Source organism: Bombina bombina, chromosome 2, assembly GCF_027579735.1.
Source record: "Bombina bombina isolate aBomBom1 chromosome 2, aBomBom1.pri, whole genome shotgun sequence".
Lineage (NCBI taxonomy): Eukaryota > Metazoa > Chordata > Amphibia > Anura > Bombinatoridae > Bombina > Bombina bombina.
In genome coordinates this window covers 979,723,919-979,751,212 of record NC_069500.1, presented here as the reverse complement: position 1 = coordinate 979,751,212, position 27,294 = coordinate 979,723,919, and the positions used below count along the sequence as shown (strand labels likewise).

The following is a 27,294-nucleotide window of genomic DNA, read 5'->3' as shown; positions in this document are numbered from 1 at the left end:
TCCACAAATCCATCCAATTACTAGTGAAAATTCAACTCCTGGCCACCAGCTGGAGGCAAAGAACGCCCCAGCAAAGCTTCAAGTATCCTATCCCTACCCACAATCCCCAGTCATTCAGCCGAGGAATTATGGAGAGAGAAGAAGACACAAAGGGTATAGAGGTTCCGTACCCTTAAATACACATCATTTTCTGTGACAAGACAAACCTAAGAAAGGAAAAAAGAAAAAAAAGGGGAGGAAATTTTTTAAGAAAAAGGTTCCCCCCTTCCTCTCTCCCCCCCCCCCTTAATATTTCTGCTACCAGACACCAAGTAATACTAGCTCTGAGTTCCTAAATGGAAAGATCATGTATTCTATTTCCGTCTCTGGATATATTTTTATAAAGGCTGACCATTTTATGAAAAAAAAATTAATATCTTCTTGATTATCTGCATTGGTGTCTCTTTGCTCCAGCATACACTGTTTCTTAAGACAATTTCTAACTTTTGATATCGTGGGAGTCTTATGTTTTTTCCAGTAATTAAATATTAAGTATCTGGCTGCTAAAATTGCCAGAATTATTCATTTTTCCTGTGGTTGTTGTTCTTCACTAAGTTTTATACAAAATATAATTTGTATCAATGTGAGAACCAGAGGAGAAACTTTCAATGAATTATTAACCCGGAATTTAATTTATACCAGAATTGTCTGATTTTCAGACAATTCCATACCATGTGTATGAGATCTACTGCAAAAAGAGAACATTTTGGGCATTTATTATAATTTAGGTTGTGTAATTTGTGCCCTTTTTCTGGAGTAAAATATGCTCTATGTATTAATTTAGCGTGCGCTTCTCTCCAGGTAGCGGAGAGGGTAGCTTGAGGTACTTTGCCTATCGATTTTTGTATAAATTTTGAGTCTATATTATTAGGAACATTTAGCCTATTCCAGGCTAGCACCATTTGTTCTAGAAGAGGAGCTCCCTTATTAGCACTGAGGAAAAGATAACATGGGGTGATTGACATGCGCCCACTTTTAATTGAAAGTAGCCAGCTTTCCATTTTTCCCAAGGCCCAACACCAACCTACATCTCTGACAAGTTCTAGTATATAATGTCTTATTTGTAAATATGCGAAGAACTCTTTGTTTGATAAATTGAATTAATTCTTCAATTCCTCCAGTCCAGTCTGTCACTGTTCGTGCCAAGAAAACCAAATTATATATTCTAATATCAGGTAGAGCTAAGCCTCCATATTCCTTCGTAAGAGATAATTTCAATAACGATATCCTTGATCTCTTCTCTTGCCATATAAATCTTCTGACTGCACTGTTAAGTGAACGAATATCTTTTTCAAAGATTATAATTGGAATATTTTGTAAAACATATAGGAGTTTTGGAAGAAGGACCATTTTGTATAATGCTATTCTTCCAGATATAGATATTGGTAGATTTTGCCAAGTTTTCAATTTCTCACGTATGTTCGTTAAAATTGGAATTATATTAGAATTATATAGATCCTTGGGATTAACTGGAATGGTAATTCCCAAATATTTAAATGATTCATTGACCACTTTAAACAGAATATCTTCTATTGTATCAGCATTTTTCCTAAGCCAGTGTATCTCTGATTTGAACGCATTTACTTTGTATCCAGAGAAGGAACTGAATTGATCTATTATACTTAAAAGTTTAGGTATATTTGTCTTAGTATTTGCAATATAAAGAAGTATATTGTCCGCGTATAGCTCAATATTCATCTCATGCTTACCTATTCTAATGCCCTCAAGACACTGTCTGACCATAAACGCTAGCGGTTCTACAGCTACATCAAAAAGAAGGGGCGATAGAGGGCATCCCTGATGTGTTCCCCTCTCAATTGCAATTTCTGGAGACAGAGAATTATTGACTATCAATCTCGTTCGTGGTCTCTTATATAAGTTTTTTATAAAATTAAGAAAACTATCTCTGAACCCAAATTTATCTAAAGAAGTAAACATGTGGCTAAAATAGACAGAATCAAAAGCTTTTTCAGCATCAATTGTAACTATTGCAAGGTCAGAGGTGTCCTCTATCCTCCCCTCGCTTCCCGCCTCCTGATTCCGAAAAAAATCCATTATCGTCAGGACCTCTCTAATTTTAGAGGCAGAGTTTTGTTGATAAAGAAACAATGCTTGGTCTGTATGAATAATCCGCGAAAGCCCTCTTTGGAGTCTGCCTGCTAAAATTGAGGTCAAAATCTTGTAGTCTGAATTCAAGAGAGCTATGGGGCGGTAAGATTTCTTAAGAGTGGGGTCTTTTCCCTCCTTAAGCACTAGGGTTGTATAGGAAGCAGAGAAGGAAGATGGTATGGTTTTACCATTTATATAAAAATCATTATATGATTTGCACAAGTGTGGGACAATTTCTTGGACTAATATTTTAAAAACCTCATTAAGAAGCCCATCAGGGCCTGCTGCCTTATTTAGGGATATCTCAGAAATAGTTTTCCTAACTTCTTCCTCAGTTATCGGACTATTGAGACTATTCATTACTTCCTCTGTAATTATGGGGCAATTAATCTTGCTCCAGAATTCTGCGGACTGACATTCATCGGCAATTCTCGCTGCATAGAGATCCTTATAATACTTTGTAATTACCTCTGAGATCTCTTCCATTTTTGTAAGGATCCCCCCTTCATTTTGAATTTTATTAATCAAGGAAGATTTTTTTTCCCCCTTGACTAACTTAGCAAGGAGTTTACCAGATTTGTTCCCAAACCGGTACATCTTAGCCTGAAATCTAAGATCTCTTTGTGTTTCGAAGAGCAGTATAAAGGCATCTCTTTCATTTTTGGCTTTAATATATTTCGCCCAATTGAGAGGTGTTTTCTGTAAAAGGTAACGATTATATGTGTTAATCACAAAATTAATTGCTTCTTTTTCCCTTGTCTTTAATGTCTTTGTTATCATAGCAGCATATGCTGTTATTTCCCCTCTAAGAACTGACTTTGCAGCCCCCCAGAAAATTTCAGGCCTGTCAATATATTTCGGAGTTGAAATGAATATATTCTTTAAATTTATCATTTAAGTGTTTTTTAAATTTGAAATCATTTGCCAGATGATATGGAAAAATAAATCTCACGGAGCATGTAATTTTTAAACAACTTTCCATTTCGCTTCCATTATCATAATGTGCACCATTTTTTTATATGTTTCTGAGGCACCATCTCCTACTGAACATGTGATATAATTCATAATTTATCACAGTATATAAGTATAAGAATTTTGTGATTGGCTAATGACTGTCACATGATGCAGGGAGAAGGAAAATGTAACTAACTTTGAAATTTTTCAGGCAAAAAATCTACTACTCAGTTTAAATTCAAACAAAGTACTTTGTATTGTTTTAAAAAAATGAATTATTTATTTGTCGATTAAGTATGTTAAGATTATATAGTACCTTTAAACTTGACTTGTACAATATAAGCAATACATTTTTCAAGTATAAATAGATTACAAGAAACATTCAAGTATTTAAGATAGTTGGATTAAAATAGTAGAAAAAAAAATATTATTAACATTCTGTTTCAGATCAATTAAATTTGGTGATCACAAACTCACATTCCGTTTTCTTTAGTAAATCTTAATCTATATAGATTGATGATTTAAGACAAATTATTGGAGAAAATCTTTAAACCAAAATTTAATTTACCAAAAAATCATAACTGTGAGATAAATATATCAGGTCACTTTTTAGTGAACATTAAAAGGTTATTCCCCATACATAGCTGCATGAAGTGAGGAAGGGCTCAAAGGAAACGTAAACACAACGATTCAATGATTAATTGACCTGCCACATTCCATTTCTAATTTGCTCATTATTGCTAGAGTGAAATGAATGTGAAAGGATAGTGTAGATTGGGTACCAATCCACAAGACAGTTTCTGACCCTGTAGACTTTCAATGATTCCAAGACAACATAATAAGACTTTTATATATGAACAAAGCTAAAGCTGAATGACTGAACATTTGTTAGAATTTAAACTACAGATCATATCTCAGTAGCAAAGCATTCTAAGTATATATCACAGTGTGCTGAAATGAGCAATAGGTCAAGCTAATTTAAAATATATATATATATTTTTTGGTTCATTTAAAAAGTTTTGAAGGAATATTTTCAGCTCCAGAATAAAAGCAGTCCTGAGAAAATAATCAGAATGGTCTTTGTTTTATCTGCGAGGTATATACTTAAACAGAATAAATAATTATTAAAGGTACATGAAACCCAAAATTTTTATTTTATGATTCAGATAGAGAATACAATTATAAACAACTTTCCAATTTACTTATGTTATCTAATGTGCTTCATACTCTTGATATCCTTGGTTGAAAAGCATATCTAGATAGGTTCAGTTGCTGTTGATTGATGGCTGCACATAGATGCCTCATGTGATTGGTTTATACATGTGCATTAAATAACTATCTTCAGAATATAGCAGCGCAAAAAATGTGCTCATCTCAGGTACACTATTACCTATAAAATACCAAAATTGCTTAAATTTAAAATACTAAAACTTATGGCTGATAAACAGTCTATTGTACAATTATTTCCAAGTTGCTTAGACAGCATAACCAATAGGTAATATAACAAACAGTTTACCAAAACCTTAAGTGAAACTTATGGAAACAAAAAAGGACTTAATACGCTCCTTAGTGAGTGGATATTTAAATATCCCAATATATACACAAAAGAGACACTGTTGTCTAGTTTTAGTCACTTATATATAAATAAATGCTGTATTACATTTAGGATATAAATACCACAGATTGTCCAGATAGATCTGTTCTGTCCCAGAATAGGTTAAATGACAATGATGTTATATAGCTTTAACTCTTTCACAAGATATTCTTATAGTTGATACACAAAATCCTCCCGGTGCTGCTTGCCTCAGGGTCCTGATTGTATCCAGATCCTTACAATGTCAAAACTGCAACAAGAAAAAAACAAGCGCATCCGCGATTCACTGTATCTATCATTTATTGAATTACAAGTTAAGCCATAAAAATGCATACTTACAAGATATGTGCAAATGACATGCACGTAATACATTATGAAGCTGTTGTTCCACTATCAGGCAATACCGAAATGTCCAACTTTAGATCTGGATCTGTGTACCCGCTCTCAAGTTCTGTCACTCAGATTCAGTGGCTCAGCTTGTCTGGTAATGGTGATATAATTTCACCGAAGATATATACAAGTACAACGTCCTTTATCCTCCAAGATGATACAAATGAAGGCAAGTGGACTCTCCTTCTGAACGCGTTTCGTTCACTCCCGGGTGAACTTTCTCAACAGACTTTATGTGCTGAACAGCTGTTGGTTTGTAGTTTAAATTTACCAGGCTCCACTCTCATTGGATTATGTCATATTACTCATGTTCTCCGGTGTTGAGTCTTTTACTCTATTAGTCTAGTTGCGGTAAAAACCAATCTGTCATATTATACGTAGAAATGTCTAAAAAATACATATTATACATATTATGAAACATTAAACTTGCTACTATTTGTAACAGCTTATTAAACTTTGTGCATTAATAAAAATATCAAAAATTATCAATCGTATAAAACAAGCAGTTTACAATACCATATAAAAATTAATACCATAACCATAAAAAACCTTAAAATTAATTTAGAAAATTCTTACTAAAATTTATTCGCTTGAAATATCCTACCCTAATTCATTATGTTTAAGAACATTTAATTAATATATAGTTTTTATAATACAATTTAATACTAGAAACATATCCAAATTAAAAACACAGTACATACTAAAATGGAATGCTCTTGATACATAATAACACATCTTTTGGATATATTGAAATTAATTATTTGATACACTGTTTTTACCATATATCCTATCTATCAGATTCACACAATCTCATAGTGTACATAATTTACTAGACCATAAATGCTTGGAGGTCAATCTCTATATTTAATCCTCTTGGATTTAAACTTTCTTTGATAAATCCATTTTATTTCTGCTTTCCTAAGTTTTAAAAGGCGATTACAATTACCATTATCATTATTTATATGCTCCAGGACTTTAAATATGATTCCTACACTGCTACATTGATGTTTTATTTTGCAATGGTGGGATACACTATGTCCCTCCAAACCATTTTTAATATTGTTTAAATGTTCATAGGCTCTCCTTTTTATTTTATGTTTAGTGTGCCCTATATATATCATCCCACAAATACATGCCAGCTGGTATACTACATATGTTGCGTTGCATGTAGTTCTGTCTTTAATATTATATTTATTTGTTCTATCCCAGTTCCAGGTGTACTCAGATGCTCCATCTATAATGGGGCATAGACAGCAATCTTTTTTGCCACATCTATATGTTCCTGGCTTTAATGCTAACCAGTTAGACAAGGTCCCTTCACTTTTTTTTACGGAAGATTTTAGTTTTGATGGAGCTATTAGACTCTTAATATATCTATTTTTTCTATATACTACATCAGGTCGTTCATCTAATTGGCCTGCTAGTATTGGGTCAGCTAATAAAATATTCCAGTGCTTATATAGAATTGATTTAACCCCCTGTGCTCCTTCACTATATGTTGTTATAAATTTAGTTTTATTCTTCTTTTTTTCCAAAAGTGATATGTTATCTTCCTTACTTATTAGCAAGGCTTTTCTATCATATTCAAGCCCTCTTTGTTTAGCTTCCTCAATAATTGTTCTTTCATACCCTTTTTGTATAAACGTTTTACTCATTATATCAGCTTTCTGCATATAGTTAGTTAGATCTGTGCAATTTCTCCGTATGCGTCTAAATTGGCCACTAGGGATATTTTTCTTCCATACAGGTAGATGGCCACTGGTGGCATGTAAAAACCCATTTTTATCAGTGGTTTTTCTAAAATTCCTCACAGCTATTTTATTAGATCATCTATGTATAACACCAGATCCAAAAACTCTATTTCTTTTGGTGAAATTTTACTAGTAAATTCAAGGTTATATCTGTTATCATTAATATATTTTATAAACTTTTCAGCTTCTTCTATAGATCCCTTCCAGATCATAATAATATCGTCTATGAATCTATAATACTTATATATATATATATATATATATATATATATATATATATATATATATATATATATATATATATATATATATAGGTCTTAAATTGATGTTCACTCCAAATCATAGAATTTTCTAAATTTCCCATATAAATATTAGCGTAAGATGGGGCCATATTGGTCCCCATTGCTCTCCCTTGGATTTGTTTATAAAACTTTCCTTCGAATAAAAAATAGTTGTGAGTTAATATATATAGGATACTTTCACTTAAAAAAATCTACATGTATATCTGGCATATACCAAGTTGTACTTAATGCTTTAAAAGCTTCTATACCTACATTGTGAGGAATTTTGGTGTACAATGAAGATACATCACATGATATCCACAAAAAGTCTTGCTGCCATTCTAATCCCTCAAAAATATTTATGGTGTGAGTTGTATCTTTGAGATAAGATTTAACTTTTTTCGCCATAGGTTGAAGATACCAGTCAACATAAATGGATAGATTGCTACTTATTGAACCAATCACTGACACAATTGGTCGTCCCGGGGGATTGGTACTATTTTTATGAACTTTTGGTATATGGTACAAAGTTGGAATTTTTGGATTGACTCTATCAGGCCCATTTATCAAGCTCCGTACGGAGCTTGAAGGGCCGTGTTTCTGGCGAGTCTTCAGACTTGGCCGCGAGTCAGCAGGGGGCGGCGTTGCACCAGCAGCTCTTGTGAGCTGCTGGTGCAATGTTAAATGCGGAGAGCGTATTGCTCTCCGCGTTTAGCGAGGTCTTGCGGACCTGATCCGCAGTGTCGGATCAGGTCCGCAAGCCCTTTGATAAATGGGCCTGAAGATATGAACTTAAATTCATCATTATCTGTAATACTACTATCTTTTGTTCTTGTCAATAATGAATGTAATTCATTTTTATATTGTTCAGTGGGATTTCTTTCTAAAATAGCTTATACCTGTCTGTCCCCTAATAGCACTTGGGCCTCATTTAAATAGTCACATTTGTTCTGTATAACAGTTCCACCTCCTTTATCCGATTGGCGGATAACTATTGTATTATCATTTGTTAATTTTTTAAGGTCTTGTCTTTCTAAAAAGCTCAGATTATCATTATATTTATTTACAAATTTCTTTTGATTTTTCTCAAAATATAGTTTCAGATGTTCTGTAGCTAATTTATTGTATGTATCTATATAATCGCCTTGTGCTTGTTGTGGATAAAAGGTGGAGCGAAACTTAGACCACTATGTCTTATTTCTTGTTCTTTTTCATATATACTTAAATTGAGTATATCCTCTATGTTGATATCTATAGAATTACAATCCAAGGTAGTGTGGTTGTCACTATAATTTTCCTGTTCTAAATATTTGAGACAATTAATAGTTTTTATATCCTTCAAGCTGAGGCTAGCTACACTACTTCTCTGTATATTACTATTGTATTCTTTAATATAATATCTTTTGAGGGTTCACTTTTTGATAAATTTTTGTAAGTCAATATATGTATCGAATTTATTAGGAGCTTTCTTGGGGGCAAATTTCAAACCCTTACTCAGTAGACTAATTTCCTCAACCTTTAGGACTCTATCTGATAGATTAAAAATGTCTTTCTTTGCTATATCTAATTCCAACTTCTTTGTTTGTTTCTGCCTCAGTTTGATACCTCCTCTACACCCTCTTCTTGTTCCCATCCTCTTTTTACTACTCTCTGGTTCTGATTTTGTTGTCCCCACCATCTCTGTTCTGTTGGTTTTGTGTATATATTCTGTGTGTGGTGGCGGCCTCTGCTGGTTGTTCCTTTCGTACAAAAAATGGTTCTCACTATGTTGAGAATTATATATAGTTCTAGGATTCTCACTATATTGAGAGCTATATGTTGATCTAGAGTTTTCTAGGGATTGATAATTGCTAGGTTTAGCTCCCTCTTTGTTCCATTTCGGAGATGTATAATTATTATGATCTGCATTTCTACTAAGGGGGGCAAATCTATTACTTAGTGGTAGTGGTGTATATTTCTTTGTTTGGGAACATTTTCCTCATTTATAGATGGATTAGAATCCCTAATATTAGGCTGATTTTTCTTAGTAAGATTACTAGTCTGATTGACAGTTTGATTAAAATGAGTCTTCCTATTCTTTTTATTATATGTATGTATTTTATCTGTAGCATAATCTTCCTTGTCTCTTCTTAATTTTTCAGCTTTATGTTCTCTTAAATTGTTTGTCCCACTTTTCTTCACCTCTAAAAACTTGCATTTTTTGTAAGATATTAGTAATATTTGTTTTAGATTTTTCTAATTTATATTCCCTATATTTTATTAAAATGTTTATAAGTGTGACTGAGCAAGTGTGTAAAGCACTTTCCCATTCCGTAGAGAATTCTACATCCTAGAATTCAAAGGCCGGGTATTTATGCATACGCAATCCTCTAGGAATGATATCATGTTTAATATAATTGTCTAGTAAAATTAAATCCTGCCAATCTTTTGTGTCAGCTGTTGCTAGTTTTTCGAATCCTTTCAGTAAATTAGAAGGATCCTCATTGTTCATATTACTTAATTCTAACAGATTTACATTTCTATTACGATTGATATTATATTCTTTATGATTATTATCAACATCAATACTGGTTTCGGCTGTGGCCTCTAGGTCAGTCATAAATGCTGCTACTCAAAACAACCTGCACTACACAAAATAACTATCTGCAAAATATAGCAGCGCAAAAATGTGCTAATCTCAGGTACACTATTACCTATAAAATACCAACATTGCTCAAATTTAAAATACTAAACATAATGGCTGATAAACAGTCTATTAATCAATATAGATTGATGATTTAAGACAAATTATTGGAGAAAATCTTTAAACCAAAATTTAATTTACCAAAAAATCATAACTTTGAGATAAATATATCAGGTCACATGAGCATTTTAGTAAACATTAAAAGATTATTCCCCATACATAGCTGCATGAAGTGAGGAAGGGCTCAAAGGAAACGTAAACACAACGATTCAATGATTAATTGACCTGCCACATTCCATTTCTAATTTGCTCATTATTGCTAGAGTGAAATGAATGTGAAAGGATAGTGTAGATTGGGTACCAATCCACAAGACAGTTTCTGACCCTGTAAACTTTCAATGATTCCAAGACAACATAATAAGACTTTTATATATGAACAAAGCTAAAGCTGAATGACTGAACATTTGTTAGAATTTAAACTACAGATCATATCTCAGTAGCAAAGCATTCTAAGTATATATCACAGTGTGCTGAAATGAGCAATAGGTCAAGCTAATTTAAAATAGTTGAGAAATTCTGTTTCCATTTTTTTAACTTGTAGTCCAAGGTACTCTGAGCTCTAGTAATATATTTTCCTTTTTTTCTTAATTAGAGTGTTAGGAATATATATATATTATTTTTTGGTTCATTTAAAAAGTTTTGAAGGAATATTTTCAGCTCCAGAATAAAAGCAGTCCTGAGAAAATAATCAGAATGGTCTTTTTTTTTATCTGCAAAGTATATTACTTAAACAGAATAAATAATTATTAAAGGGACATGAAACCCAAAATTTTTATTTTATGATTCAGATAGAGAATACAATTATAAACAACTTTCCAATTTACTTATGTTATCTAATGTGCTTCATACTCTTGATATCCTTGGTTGAAAAGAATATCTAGATAGGTTCAGTTGCTTTTGATTGGTGGCTGCACATAGATGCCTCATGTGATTGGCTTACACATGTGCATTGCTATTTCTTCAATAAAGGATATCTAAGAAATGAAGCAAATTAGATAATAGAAGTAAATCAGAATGTGGTTTAAAATTGTATTCTCTATCTGAATCATGAAAGAAACATTTTGGGTTTCATGTCCCTTTAATAAGAGAGTGGAACAGAGTGGAAAACAAGATCTGAATTAATATATATATATGATACAGAGACAAGTGCACTCTCACGAACAGTATCGCACATGCCAGGGTGCTAGAATATGGGCAATAATATAGCAGATAGAAGACAGCTCTCTCTGGTCTTAAATGCAATAAAAACATTTATTTGCATTTAAGACCAGAGAGTGCTGTCTTCTATCTGCTATATATATATATTAATTCTCTAAATATATATCTATAATTACAAGCAATCAATTGAGCTCAGTTAATTGTGTATTTTTAGTTTTTATTGAGAGGATTCAGCACTTTGCTCTGCTTTGGAATAACTACAGAAACAAGCTTATCTTGATTAGCTTTGGATTAGGCGGCAAAACTGTACAATATTAGAAATAGCAAAAAACACAAATCAAAACATGAGCGCAACACTCCCCAAAAATTGAAGTTGGAACACTGAAGATTATTATATTTTCTCATAGATTTTCTATTTAATAAATTTCTATATCATTTTTCCATTTTGAAAATGTATTAAGATAAAAATATTTAACTATTTCTAGACTAAATAATTACTATTTAATCAAGATTTATTGGCTGTGATATAGTTTTTTCGCGTTCGTGTTCACGCAAGTTAAATTGCGCTCTGATTACAATTTGAATGTACATATGAACGTGTAAGCGCAATCGTGATTTACACTAGAATGATTACCGCGACCTCAGAGCTTTGGTTAAAGGGATAGTCTAGTCAAAAATTAAACTTTCATGATTCAGATAGAGCATGCAATTTTAATCAGCTTTCTAATTTACTCCTATTATCAATTTTTCTTTGTTCTCTTGGTATCTTTATTTTAAAAGCAAGAATATAAGATTAAGAGCCGACCCATTTTTGGTTCAGCACCTGTGTAGTGCTTGCTGATTGGTGTCTAAATATAGCCACCAATTAGCAAGCACTACCCAGGTGCTGAACCAAAAATTGGCTGGCTACTAAGCTTACATTCTTGCTTTTTCAAATAAAGATATCAAGAGAACGGAAAAAAGAAAGTTGCCTAAAATTGCCTGCTCTATATGAATCATAAGAGAAAAAAAAAATTGTTTTTCGTATCCCTTTAATTGTTTCACAAAACAAAAAGTGTCACAAAACACATCATCAAAAATGCATTACAAAGTAAAGGTATACTCATAATAAAACCATCTAATAAAAGTTATAAAAAACAATATTGCACACAAAAGTTATACATGTTTAAAGAAATTAGATCTCAGGTGTTAGAAAAAAGGGCTTCAAAGGGCTTGAACATAGAGATACAGACATATACATGTCTAAATATGTATATGAATATATGTATTTATGTATTCATTTGTGTATATATGTATTTACAGACATATATACACATATACAAACATAAGTGCATTGCAGACCTTTGCTGTCAAGTAGATGAAAGCATATAAAAGCATATTTATGCAATATTCATACAGGGAGTGCAGAATTATTAGGCAAATGAGTATTTTGACCACATCATCCTTTTTATGCATGTTGTCTTACTCCAAGCTGTATAGGCTCGAAAGCCTACTATCAATTAAGCATATTAGGTGATGTGCATCTCTGTAATGAGAAGGGGTGTGGTCTAATGACATCAACACCCTATATCAGGTGTGCATAATTATTAGGCAACTTCCTTTCCTTTGGCAAAATGGGTCAAAAGAAGGACTTGACAGGCTCAGAAAAGTCAAAAATAGTGAGATATCTTGCAGAGGGATGCAGCACTCTTAAAATTGCAAAGCTTCTGAAGCGTGATCATCGAACAATCAAGCGTTTCATTCAAAATAGTCAACAGGGTCGCAAGAAGCGTGTGGAAAAACCAAGGCGCAAAATAACTGCCCATGAACTGAGAAAAGTCAAGCGTGCAGCTGCCAAGATGCCACTTGCCACCAGTTTGGCCATATTTCAGAGCTGCAACATCACTGGAGTGCCCAAAAGCACAAGTTGTGCAATACTCAGAGACATGGCCAAGGTAAGAAAGGCTGAAAGACGACCACCACTGAACAAGACACACAAGCTGAAACGTCAAGACTGGGCCAAGAAATATCTCAAGACTGATTTTTGTAAGGTTTTATGGACTGATGAAATGAGAGTGAGTCTTGATGGGCCAGATGGATGGGCCCGTGGCTGGATTGGTAAAGGGCAGAGAGCTCCAGTCCGACTCAGACGCCAGCAAGGTGGAGGTGGAGTACTGGTTTGGGCTGGTATCATCAAAGATGAGCTTGTGGGGCCTTTTCGGGTTGAGGATGGAGTCAAGCTCAACTCCCAGTCCTACTGCCATTTTTTTTGGAAGACACCTTCTTCAAGCAGTGGTACAGGAAGAAGTCTGCATCCTTCAAGAAAAACATGATTTTCATGCAGGACAATGCTCCATCACACGCGTCCAAGTACTCCACAGCGTGGCTGGCAAGAAAGGGTATAAAAGAAGAAAATCTAATGACATGGCCTCCTTGTTCACCTGATCTGAACCCCATTGAGAACCTGTGGTCCATCATCAAATGTGAGATTTACAAGGAGGGAAAACATTACACCTCTCTGAACAGTGTCTGGGAGGCTGTGGTTGCTGCTGCACGCAATGTTGATGGTGAACAGATCAAAACACTGACAGAATCCATGGATGGCAGGCTTTTGAGTGTCCTTGCAAAGAAAGTTGGCTATATTGGTCACTGATTTGTTTTTGTTTTGTTTTTGAATGTCAGAAATGTATATTTGTGAATGTTGAGATGTTATATTGGTTTCACTGGTAAAAATAAATAATTGAAATGGGTATATATTTGTTTTTTGTTAAGTTGCCTAATAATTATGCACAGTAATAGTCACCTGCACACACAGATATCCCCCTAAAATAGCTAAAACTAAAAACAAACTAAAAACTACTTCCAAAAATATTCAGCTTTGATATTAATGAGTTTTTTGGGTTCATTGAGAACATGGTTGTTGTTCAATAATAAAATTAATCCTCAAAAATACAACTTGCCTAATAATTCTGCACTCCCTGTATGTTATACTGTGTATTTCCTGTAACTATTTCACATTCTGATGTTCTGCACATAGGAAAATTAGTTCTGTGTATTTTTAAATACATATTACTATATTTATTTGTATATTTCTATTCCTTTATATAATCATGCGTGTATATATATGAATATTTATATATATATATATATATATATATATATATATACAGTACATATATATATATGCACACACATATGTGTATTTAAGAAAAAAAGAACGTGTATATATATATATATATATATATATCTAAAAAAATAATGAAAAAGAAAGCGCACAAAGGCACCTACATAGTGCAAATCAATTTAATTTAAACAATAATACAAGTGTGCATTAAAACAGCTCCCCCGTAGGGTATCTACTCACAGGAGTCAACCTCAAACTTGTGAGGTATGTTTTAGCATGTAGTTTGAAAATTTCGCTCAGAACCGCTTGCTATGAAAGTGCTTAGTCAAAAAAGAGTCAGGACAAGTCCAACCTGATTGCCGGGTGTCACTGTCTGCAACTCGAGCTCTGGACAAGTAATTCTCCCGGCCTCTTGTTCCACTCACTTCCCTTTTGGTAGGAGTTCTTTTTGGAGCACAATCTTTCTTTGGCAAAATGGTCCGTGCAGATACAAACACAGCTGATCGCTGTTCCACAAAGACAGACGCAAGGTGGGCGTGGCCTTACGCGTTTCACGGTTGTGTCACCGCTTCGTCAGAGGAACGAAGCGGTGACACAACCGTGAAACGCGTAAGGCCACGCCCACCTTGCGTCTGTCTTTGTGGAACAGCGATCAGCTGTGTTTGTATCTGCACGGACCATTTTGCCAAAGAAAGATTGTGCTCCAAAAAGAACTCCTACCAAAAGGGAAGTGAGTGGAACAAGAGGCCGGGAGAATTACTTGTCCAGAGCTCGAGTTGCAGACAGTGACACCCGGCAATCAGGTTGGACTTGTCCTGACTCTTTTTTGACTAAGCACTTTCATAGCAAGCGGTTCTGAGCGAAATTTTCAAACTACATGCTAAAACATACCTCACAAGTTTGAGGTTGACTCCTGTGAGTAGATACCCTACGGGGGAGCTGTTTTAATGCACACTTGTATTATTGTTTAAATTAAATTGATTTGCACTATGTAGGTGCCTTTGTGCGCTTTCTTTTTCATTATTTTTTTAGATTTCTACCTTACTCCGTGAGATCCGGAGGACTAATAAGACACAGCAGCCGACACCTACAATTGATCTGCACTATTACGTGGGATCCAACCAATTTATCCTTTTTATTGTGATTTAGAATCTTATCATTACATATTTTTTTTTTATTATATGCTTCAATGAACCAACATTATTTAATTATTTAATCATTTGAATGTTTTGATTTTAGCATCATCCAGATATTTATATTGTATTTTAAAAAAGGGGTTTATTTAGAGCGCAGTTCTGTGTTTTGAAAGAGAGGTTTTTTAACCCTTTGACATACACGTTTTTTTGTTTCATATATATATATATATACACACATGTGTATTTAAGAAAAAAAACATATTCTTCTATGTGAAGAATATTGGAATGTGAAATCTTCATATTTTCATGTGGGGTTAGCGCACTTGAGAAAATGCAATCGGGTTTGTGCGCAAGTAGGGTGTTAGGTTGTGTTCCACTTTTCACACTCCATTAAAGTCTATGGGGAAATATGTTAAACCGGTCACGATATTCCAACTTCGGCTTTTTGCACGGATTGGTTACTTTTTACATTCAACTTGTAATACGAGTGCAACCCATCACGCGCAAAAAGTTTACACTCAGTTGGAAGCTCTAAGTAGTGCTCCACTCATAATCTGGCCCTATTTTTTAAGGAAGGTTACTTTTTTAATATTCAATCACTGGTAAATATTACATATATGTACTTTTAGGTGACATGCTAGTATTCTATCAGGAGATAATTTGTTTCACCAACGTTTGTTTTTGCCCATTGCCACATTTTATGTTAACGTCTACAAACACTATTACACTGCTTGCAATGAATGTCTCTAATAAGTTTTATATATAATATGATAAAACCTATAAGTAGGAAATCCAAATGAAATAGTTATATAAACTTGCAGAGGCAACCAGTGGGTTGTTATGGTAATCAGAGAAGAAGTTAATTTACTATTGCTATGGCAATATAACATATTGAAGGCTTGGGGCCATTACACTTAGATGGATAACAAGAAACAAAGGCTTTGAATAAAGCTGTATGCTAGGTTACTATCTAGATGGTAGGGTCATAGCTGCTCAGATTCACAGTCTGGAGTTAAAAATAGAGGCAGACATTTTTAACGGGAGTTCTTAGTTGTTGCTTTTTAAATGTTTTTTCTTATGTGTGGGCTAATAAATGGGGGGGGGGGTCACACTAGAGACTAAAGACTAACAGAGGTTTAGTACAAGGGTGAGAAATGACTCATCAATTAAGGTGTTAAATAAAGTAAGGTTAACCAATGTAGCTTCCTCTGTAGATACAAGTATAGCAGCCTATGGCTGGTTGCAATGTGTTTTTCAGCACAAGCTCTAGAGCATTCTAATTTTTAACTTCTTTGTTGTTTTAAATGTGGATGCCTTTTTACTTTAAAGTGAAGGTAAACTATGACGAATGAAAGCCCGGTTTTTAAAAATACTATTAAAAACAGGGGCACTTTCATTCATCAAAGTTTAGAAAGCAGCCGTTTTGTTTAAAAACGTACCTTTCTTCTTTTCACAGCCAGCTTCCTCCAATCACTGCTTTCCCCCCAGGGGAGTCATTGCCTGAGGCCATGTTGTGATTGGTGGAAGCTGGATTAGTCATTACTGACTCGTGAAGAGAGAATCTCTGTGTGGGGGGAAGCTGCTCTGGCTGTGAAAAGAAAGGCTGCTTTCTAAACTTTGATGAATTAAAGTGCCCCTGTTTTTAATAGTATTTTTAAAAACTGGGCTTTCATTCATCAAAGTTTACCTTCACTTTAAGTAACACATTTTTGCCTGTTCTTTTAGAGTGATCAAATATTGCTTTGAGTGTATTTCTCTTCCTTTATAAACAAATTGAAATTGTATTTGTTTCATGTTTCAGGTGGTGAAAATGATGATCGTGGTTGTAGTTACATTTGCAATTTGCTGGCTTCCCTATCATATCTTTTTCATACTTACAGCCCTTGACATAAAAGTGGAGCGATGGAAATACATTCAGCAAATCTACTTGGCTATCTTTTGGCTGGCAATGAGTTCAACCATGTACAATCCAATCATTTATTGTTGTTTAAATAAAAGGTAAGAACAAATGTTTTAAAGCGGGATACCCACAGCTATCAATTAAAGTTTCCAATATGACAATTACCCTTTATAAAATCATCCAACTGTTTGACATATTTAATAAGGTAACAAAAAGTAATTCTTAAAATTATAATGTCATGTGTTTGAAGGCAATGATCTGAAACAATCTGCCACATGGGAGATGCATTTCTAAAAGCTTTTCTAAAAATACCATATTTTTTTAGTAATTGTATTTCTTAAGGATTTACTGCTTTACTGTTGTCTTTAAAGTATTGATTTTTTTTTATTTTAGAAATTGTATATACATTTGAATTCAGTATTATAAAATGATATACAAAGAAAATAGGAGATAGGGGAGGTAAATGCTATCAAATCTATAGCTTCAACTAGAATCGAATAGCCGGACCAGCCAGATACTTTAAGAATCAATTTCAATTTTTACCAGCATTTTAAAAGCAAGACTGAAACATGTTTGTTTTTTTTTCTACTGGCAAAAATTTAAACTTTTTGTGTTTCTTTGTGAAAACTTCAATCTAATTGAGCGCCATCTAATTTGATTTTTTTAATAACTTACAACTTCATGGTTTGCAATTTTATGTAACAATGTATAAAAGGAATGACATTACAAGTGGAATGCAATAGTTTGGGCCATAGCAATAAGGGGTATATCGTGAGGGTTTGCGGTCATTGGACTTACTGCTGGTATTACAATTTGAAAGTAAACGCAATCAGGTGAGTGCAATCATGTTTTACGCTAGAATCATTACCGCAATTTCAGAGCTGTGGTTAACTATTTGGCGAAAGAAATACAAAACAATTAAAAAATACACACAATACTGGCAGGCCGGCCCTGAAACGCACATGTGTGAAGGAAACTGACTGCTATTATTTAACACAGTCAAAAAAGTGTTGTTTTTTTTAAATCTACACTACTGTTACACCAGATATGAGTTGCACTGGGGTGACACTGTGCCCTGGCAGGCAGGCCCTGAAACGCACACGTGTGAAGGAAACTGACTGCTATTATTTAACACAGTCCAAAAAGTGTTGTTTTTTTTAAATCTACACTACTGTTACACCAGATATAAGTTGCACTGGGGTGACACTGTGCCCTGGCAGGCAGGCCCTGAAACGCACACGTGTGAAGGAAACTGACTGCTATTATTTCACAGTCAAAAAAGTATTGTTTTTTTTAAATCTACACTACTGTTACACCAGATATAAGTTGCACTGGGGTGACACTGTGCCCTGGCAGGCAGGCCCTGAAATGCACATGTGTGAAGGAAACTGACTGCTATTATTTAACACAGTCAAAAAATTGTTGTTGTTTTTTTAAATCTACACTACTGTTACACCACATATGAGTTGCACTGGGGTGACACTGTGCCCTGGCAGGCCCTGAAACGCACACGTGTGAAGGAAACTGACTGCTATTATTTAACACATTCAAAAAAGTGTTGTTTTTTTTAAATCTACACAACTGTTACACCAGATATGAGTTGCACTGGGGTGACACTGTGCCCTGGCAGGCAGGCCCTGAAACGCACACGTGTGAAGGAAACTGACTGCTATTATTTAACACAGTCAAGAAAGTGTTGTTTTTTTTAAATCTACACTACTGTTACACCAGATAGGAGTTGCACTGGGGTGACACTGTGCCCTGGCAGGCAGGCCCTGAAACGCACACGTGTGAAGGAAACTTACTGCTATTATTTAACACAGTCAAAAAAGTGTTGTTTTTTTTTAAATCTACACTACTGTTACACCAGATATGAGTTGCACTGGGGTGACACTGTGCCCTGGCAGGCAGGCCCTGAAGCGCACACGTGTGAAGGAAACTGACTGCTATTATTTAACAAAGTCAAAAAAGTGTTGTTTTTTTAAATCTACACTACTGTTACACCAGATATGAGTTGCACTGGGGTGACACTGTGCCCTGGCAGAAAGGCCCTGAAACGAACACGTGTGAAGGAAACTGACTGCTATTATTTCACACAGTCAAAAAAGTGTTGTTTTTTTTAAATCTACACTACTGTTACACCAGATATGAGTTGCACTGGGGTGACACTGTGCCCTGGCAGGCAGGCCCTGAAACGCACACGTGTGAAGGAAACTGACTGCTATTATTTAACACAGTCAAAAAAGTGTTGTTTTTTTTAAATCTACACTACTGTTACACCAGATATGAGTTGCACTGGGGTGACACTGTGCCCTGGCAGGCAGGCCCTGAAACGCACACGTGTGAAGGAAACTGACTGCTATTATTTAACACAGTCAAAAAAGTGTTGTTTTTTTTAAATCTACACTACTGTTACACCAGATAGGAGTTGCACTGGGGTGACACTGTGCCCTGGCAGGCAGGCCCTGAAACGCACATGTGAGAAGGAAACTGACTGCTATTATTTAACACAGTCAAAAAAGTGTTGTTTTTTTTTAAATCTACACTACTGTTACACCAGATATGAGTTGCACTGGGGTGACACTGTGCCCTGGCAGGCAGGCCCTGAAGCGCACACGTGTGAAGGAAACTGACTGCTATTATTTAACAAAGTCAAAAAAGTGTTGTTTTTTTAAATCTACACTACTGTTACACCAGATATGAGTTGCACTGGGGTGACACTGTGCCCTGGCAGAAAGGCCCTGAAACGAACACGTGTGAAGGAATCTGACTGCTATTATTTCACACAGTCAAAAAAGTGTTGTTTTTTTTAAATCTACACTACTGTTACACCAGATATGAGTTGCACTGGGGTGACACTGTGCCCTGGCAGGCAGGCCCTGAAACGCACACGTGTGAAGGAAACTGACTGCTATTATTTAACACAGTCAAAAAAGTGTTTTTTTTTTTAAATCTACACTACTGTTACACCAGATAGGAGTTGCACTGGGGTGACACTGTGCCCTGGCAGGCAGGCCCTGAAACGCACATGTGAGAAGGAAACTGACTGCTATTATTTAACACAGTCAAAAAAGTGTTGTTTTTTTTTAAATCTACACTACTGTTACACCAGATATGAGTTGCACTGGGGTGACACTGTGCCCTGGCAGGCAGGCCCTGAAGCGCACACGTGTGAAGGAAACTGACTGCTATTATTTAACAAAGTCAAAAAAGTGTTGTTTTTTTAAATCTACACTACTGTTACACCAGATATGAGTTGCACTGGGGTGACACTGTGCCCTGGCAGAAAGGCCCTGAAACGAACACGTGTGAAGGAAACTGACTGCTATTATTTCACACAGTCAAAAAAGTGTTGTTTTTTTTAAATCTACACTACTGTTACACCAGATATGAGTTGCACTGGGGTGACACTGTGCCCTGGCAGGCAGGCCCTGAAACGCACACGTGTGAAGGAAACTGACTGCTATTATTTAACACAGTCAAAAAAGTGTTGTTTTTTTTAAATCTACACTACTGTTACACCAGATATGAGTTGCACTGGGGTGACACTGTGCCCTGGCAGGCAGGCCCTGAAACGCACACGTGTGAAGGAAACTGACTGCTATTATTTAACACAGTCAAAAAAGTGTTGTTTTTTTTAAATCTACACTACTGTTACACCAGATAGGAGTTGCACTGGGGTGACACTGTGCCCTGGCAGGCAGGCCCTGAAACGCACATGTGAGAAGGAAACTGACTGCTATTATTTAACACAGTCAAAAAAGTGTTGTTTTTTTTTAAATCTACACTACTGTTACACCAGATATGAGTTGCACTGGGGTGACACTGTGCCCTGGCAGGCAGGCCCTGAAGCGCACACGTGTGAAGGAAACTGACTGCTATTATTTAACAAAGTCAAAAAAGTGTTGTTTTTTTAAATCTACACTACTGTTACACCAGATATGAGTTGCACTGGGGTGACACTGTGCCCTGGCAGAAAGGCCCTGAAACGAACACGTGTGAAGGAAACTGACTGCTATTATTTCACACAGTCAAAAAAGTGTTGTTTTTTTTAAATCTACACTACTGTTACACCAGATATGAGTTGCACTGGGGTGACACTGTGCCCTGGCAGGCAGGCCCTGAAGCGCACACGTGTGAAGGAAACTGACTGCTATTATTTAACACAGTCAAAAAAGTGTTGTTTTTTTTAAATCTACACTACTGTTACACCAGATAGGAGTTGCACTGGGGTGACACTGTGCCCTGGCAGGCAGGCCCTGAAACGCACATGTGTGAAGGAAACTGACTGCTATTATTTAACACAGTCAAAAAAGTGTTGTTTTTTTTTAAATCTACACTACTGTTACACCAGATATGAGTTGCACTGGGGTGACACTGTGCCCTGGCAGGCAGGCCCTGAAGCGCACACGTGTGAAGGAAACTGACTGCTATTATTTAACAAAGTCAAAAAAGGGTTGTTTTTTTAAATCTACACTACTGTTACACCATATATGAGTTGCACTGGGGTGACACTGTGCCCTGGCAGGCAGGCCCTGAAACGCACACGTGTGAAGGAAACTGACTGCTATTATTTAACACAGTCAAAAAAGTGTTGTTTTTTTTAAATCTACACTACTGTTACACCAGATATGAGTTGCACTGGGGTGACACTGTGCCCTGGCAGGCAGGCCCTGAAGCGCACACGTGTGAAGGAAACTGACTGCTATTATTTAACAAAGTCAAAAAAGTGTTGTTTTTTTAAATCTACACTACTGTTACACCAGATATGAGTTGCACTGGGGTGACACTGTGCCCTGGCAGAAAGGCCCTGAAACGAACACGTGTGAAGGAAACTGACTGCTATTATTTCACACAGTCAAAAAAGTGTTGTTTTTTTTAAATCTACACTACTGTTACACCAGATATGAGTTGCACTGGGGTGACACTGTGCCCTGGCAGGCAGGCCCTGAAACGCACACGTGTGAAGGAAACTGACTGCTATTATTTAACACAGTCAAAAAAGTGTTGTTTTTTTTAAATCTACACTACTGTTACACCAGATATGAGTTGCACTGGGGTGACACTGTGCCCTGGCAGGCAGGCCCTGAAACGCACACGTGTGAAGGAAACTGACTGCTATTATTTAACACAGTCAAAAAAGTGTTGTTTTTTTTAAATCTACACTACTGTTACACCAGATAGGAGTTGCACTGGGGTGACACTGTGCCCTGGCAGGCAGGCCCTGAAACGCACATGTGAGAAGGAAACTGACTGCTATTATTTAACACAGTCAAAAAAGTGTTGTTTTTTTTTAAATCTACACTACTGTTACACCAGATATGAGTTGCACTGGGGTGACACTGTGCCCTGGCAGGCAGGCCCTGAAGCGCACACGTGTGAAGGAAACTGACTGCTATTATTTAACAAAGTCAAAAAAGTGTTGTTTTTTTAAATCTACACTACTGTTACACCAGATATGAGTTGCACTGGGGTGACACTGTGCCCTGGCAGAAAGGCCCTGAAACAAACACGTGTGAAGGAAACTGACTGCTATTATTTCACACAGTCAAAAAAGTGTTGTTTTTTTTAAATCTACACTACTGTTACACCAGATATGAGTTGCACTGGGGTGACACTGTGCCCTGGCAGGCAGGCCCTGAAACGCACACGTGTGAAGGAAACTGACTGCTATTATTTAACACAGTCAAAAAAGTGTTGTTTTTTTTAAATCTACACTACTGTTACACCAGATATGAGTTGCACTGGGGTGACACTGTGCCCTGGCAGGCAGGCCCTGAAGCGCACACGTGTGAAGGAAACTGACTGCTATTATTTAACAAAGTCAAAAAAGTGTTGTTTTTTTAAATCTACACTACTGTTACACCAGATATGAGTTGCACTGGGGTGACACTGTGCCCTGGCAGAAAGGCCCTGAAACGAACACGTGTGAAGGAAACTGACTGCTATTATTTCACACAGTCAAAAAAGTGTTGTTTTTTTTAAATCTACACTACTGTTACACCAGATATGAGTTGCACTGGGGTGACACTGTGCCCTGGCAGGCAGGCCCTGAAACGAACACGTGTGAAGGAAACTGACTGCTATTATTTCACACAGTCAAAAAAGTGTTGTTTTTTTTAAATCTACACTACTGTTACACCAGATATGAGTTGCACTGGGGTGACACTGTGCCCTGGCAGGCAGGCCCTGAAACGCACACGTGTGAAGGAAACTGACTGCTATTATTTAACACAGTCAAAAAAGTGTTGTTTTTTTTAAATCTACACTACTGTTACACCAGATATGAGTTGCACTGGGGTGACACTGTGCCCTGGCAGGCAGGCCCTGAAGCGCACACGTGTGAAGGAAACTGACTGCTATTATTTAACAAAGTCAAAAAAGTGTTGTTTTTTTAAATCTACACTACTGTTACACCAGATATGAGTTGCACTGGGGTGACACTGTGCCCTGGCAGAAAGGCCCTGAAACGAACACGTGTGAAGGAAACTGACTGCTATTATTTCACACAGTCAAAAAAGTGTTGTTTTTTTTAAATCTACACTACTGTTACACCAGATATGAGTTGCACTGGGGTGACACTGTGCCCTGGCAGGCAGGCCCTGAAACGCACACGTGTGAAGGAAACTGACTGCTATTATTTAACACAGTCAAAAAAGTGTTGTTTTTTTTAAATCTACACTACTGTTACACCAGATAGGAGTTGCACTGGGGTGACACTGTGCCCTGGCAGGCAGGCCCTGAAACGCACAAGTGAGAAGGAAACTGACTGCTATTATTTAACACAGTCAAAAAAGTGTTGTTTTTTTTTAAATCTACACTACTGTTACACCAGATATGAGTTGCACTGGGGTGACACTGTGCCCTGGCAGGCAGGCCCTGAAGCGCACACGTGTGAAGGAAACTGACTGCTATTATTTAACAAAGTCAAAAAAGTGTTGTTTTTTTAAATCTACACTACTGTTACACCAGATATGAGTTGCACTGGGGTGACACTGTGCCCTGGCAGAAAGGCCCTGAAACGAACACGTGTGAAGGAAACTGACTGCTATTATTTCACACAGTCAAAAAAGTGTTGTTTTTTTTAAATCTACACTACTGTTACACCAGATATGAGTTGCACTGGGGTGACACTGTGCCCTGGCAGGCAGGCCCTGAAACGCACACGTGTGAAGGAAACTGACTGCTATTATTTAACACAGTCAAAAAAGTGTTGTTTTTTTTAAATCTACACTACTGTTACACCAGATAGGAGTTGCACTGGGGTGACACTGTGCCCTGGCAGGCAGGCCCTGAAACGCACATGTGAGAAGGAAACTGACTGCTATTATTTAACACAGTCAAAAAAGTGTTTTTTTTTTTTAAATCTACACTACTGTTACACCAGATATGAGTTGCACTGGGGTGACACTGTGCCCTGGCAGGCAGGCCCTGAAGCGCACACGTGTGAAGGAAACTGACTGCTATTATTTAACACAGTCAAAAAAGTGTTGTTTTTTTTTAAATCTACACTACTGTTACACCAGATATGAGTTGCACTGGGGTGACACTGTGCCCTGGCAGGCAGGCCCTGAAGCGCACACGTGTGAAGGAAACTGACTGCTATTATTTAACAAAGTCAAAAAAGTGTTGTTTTTTTAAATCTACACTACTGTTACACCAGATATGAGTTGCACTGGGGTGACACTGTGCCCTGGCAGAAAGGCCCTGAAACGAACACGTGTGAAGGAAACTGACTGCTATTATTTCACACAGTCAAAAAAGTGTTGTTTTTTTTAAATCTACACTACTGTTACACCAGATATGAGTTGCACTGGGGTGACACTGTGCCCTGGCAGGCAGGCCCTGAAACGCACACGTGTGAAGGAAACTGACTGCTATTATTTAACACAGTCAAAAAAGTGTTGTTTTTTTTAAATCTACACTACTGTTACACCAGATATGAGTTGCACTGGGGTGACACTGTGCCCTGGCAGGCAGGCCCTGAAACGCACACGTGTGAAGGAAACTGACTGCTATTATTTAACACAGTCAAAAAAGTGTTGTTTTTTTTAAATCTACACTACTGTTACACCAGATAGGAGTTGCACTGGGGTGACACTGTGCCCTGGCAGGCAGGCCCTGAATCGCACATGTGAGAAGGAAACTGACTGCTATTATTTAACACAGTCAAAAAAGTGTTGTTTTTTTTTAAATCTACACTACTGTTACACCAGATATGAGTTGCACTGGGGTGACACTGTGCCCTGGCAGGCAGGCCCTGAAGCGCACACGTGTGAAGGAAACTGACTGCTATTATTTAACAAAGTCAAAAAAGTGTTGTTTTTTTAAATCTACACTACTGTTACACCAGATATGAGTTGCACTGGGGTGACACTGTGCCCTGGCAGAAAGGCCCTGAAACGAACACGTGTGAAGGAAACTGACTGCTATTATTTCACACAGTCAAAAAAGTGTTGTTTTTTTTAAATCTACACTACTGTTACACCAGATATGAGTTGCACTGGGGTGACACTGTGCCCTGGCAGGCAGGCCCTGAAACGCACACGTGTGAAGGAAACTGACTGCTATTATTTAACACAGTCAAAAAAGTGTTGTTTTTTTTAAATCTACACTACTGTTACACCAGATAGGAGTTGCACTGGGGTGACACTGTGCCCTGGCAGGCAGGCCCTGAAACGCACATGTGAGAAGGAAACTGACTGCTATTATTTAACACAGTCAAAAAAGTGTTGTTTTTTTTTAAATCTACACTACTGTTACACCAGATATGAGTTGCACTGGGGTGACACTGTGCCCTGGCAGGCAGGCCCTGAAGCGCACACGTGTGAAGGAAACTGACTGCTATTATTTAACAAAGTCAAAAAAGTGTTGTTTTTTTAAATCTACACTACTGTTACACCAGATATGAGTTGCACTGGGGTGACACTGTGCCCTGGCAGAAAGGCCCTGAAACGAACACGTGTGAAGGAAACTGACTGCTATTATTTCACACAGTCAAAAAAGTGTTGTTTTTTTTAAATCTACACTACTGTTACACCAGATATGAGTTGCACTGGGGTGACACTGTGCCCTGGCAGGCAGGCCCTGAAACGCACACGTGTGAAGGAAACTGACTGCTATTATTTAACACAGTCAAAAAAGTGTTGTTTTTTTTAAATCTACACTACTGTTACACCAGATATGAGTTGCACTGGGGTGACACTGTGCCCTGGCAGGCAGGCCCTGAAACGCACACGTGTGAAGGAAACTGACTGCTATTATTTAACACAGTCAAAAAAGTGTTGTTTTTTTTAAATCTACACTACTGTTACACCAGATAGGAGTTGCACTGGGGTGACACTGTGCCCTGGCAGGCAGGCCCTGAAACGCACATGTGAGAAGGAAACTGACTGCTATTATTTAACACAGTCAAAAAAGTGTTGTTTTTTTTTAAATCTACACTACTGTTACACCAGATATGAGTTGCACTGGGGTGACACTGTGCCCTGGCAGGCAGGCCCTGAAGCGCACACGTGTGAAGGAAACTGACTGCTATTATTTAACAAAGTCAAAAAAGTGTTGTTTTTTTAAATCTACACTACTGTTATACCAGATATGAGTTGCACTGGGGTGACACTGTGCCCTGGCAGAAAGGCCCTGAAACGAACACGTGTGAAGGAAACTGACTGCTATTATTTCACACAGTCAAAAAAGTGTTGTTTTTTTTAAATCTACACTACTGTTACACCAGATATGAGTTGCACTGGGGTGACACTGTGCCCTGGCAGGCAGGCCCTGAAACGCACACGTGTGAAGGAAACTGACTGCTATTATTTAACACAGTCAAAAAAGTGTTGTTTTTTTTAAATCTACACTACTGTTACACCAGATAGGAGTTGCACTGGGGTGACACTGTGCCCTGGCAGGCAGGCCCTGAAACGCACATGTGAGAAGGAAACTGACTGCTATTATTTAACACAGTCAAAAAAGTGTTGTTTTTTTTTAAATCTACACTACTGTTACACCAGATATGAGTTGCACTGGGGTGACACTGTGCCCTGGCAGGCAGGCCCTGAAGCGCACACGTGTGAAGGAAACTGACTGCTATTATTTAACAAAGTCAAAAAAGGGTTGTTTTTTTAAATCTACACTAC

At 36.9% G+C, this 27,294-nt stretch overlaps 1 protein-coding gene across 1 annotated transcript in view; it reads left to right on the top strand.

Annotated features, from left to right (window-relative positions):
• Nucleotides 1-27,294, top strand: part of TACR3 (tachykinin receptor 3) — a 462,287-nt gene that overhangs the window by 362,894 nt on the left and 72,099 nt on the right. The window contains exon 4 of the mRNA XM_053700797.1: nt 17,060-17,256. Coding sequence (XP_053556772.1) covers nt 17,060-17,256 — 197 coding nt within the window. The remainder of the gene's footprint in view (nt 1-17,059; nt 17,257-27,294) is intronic.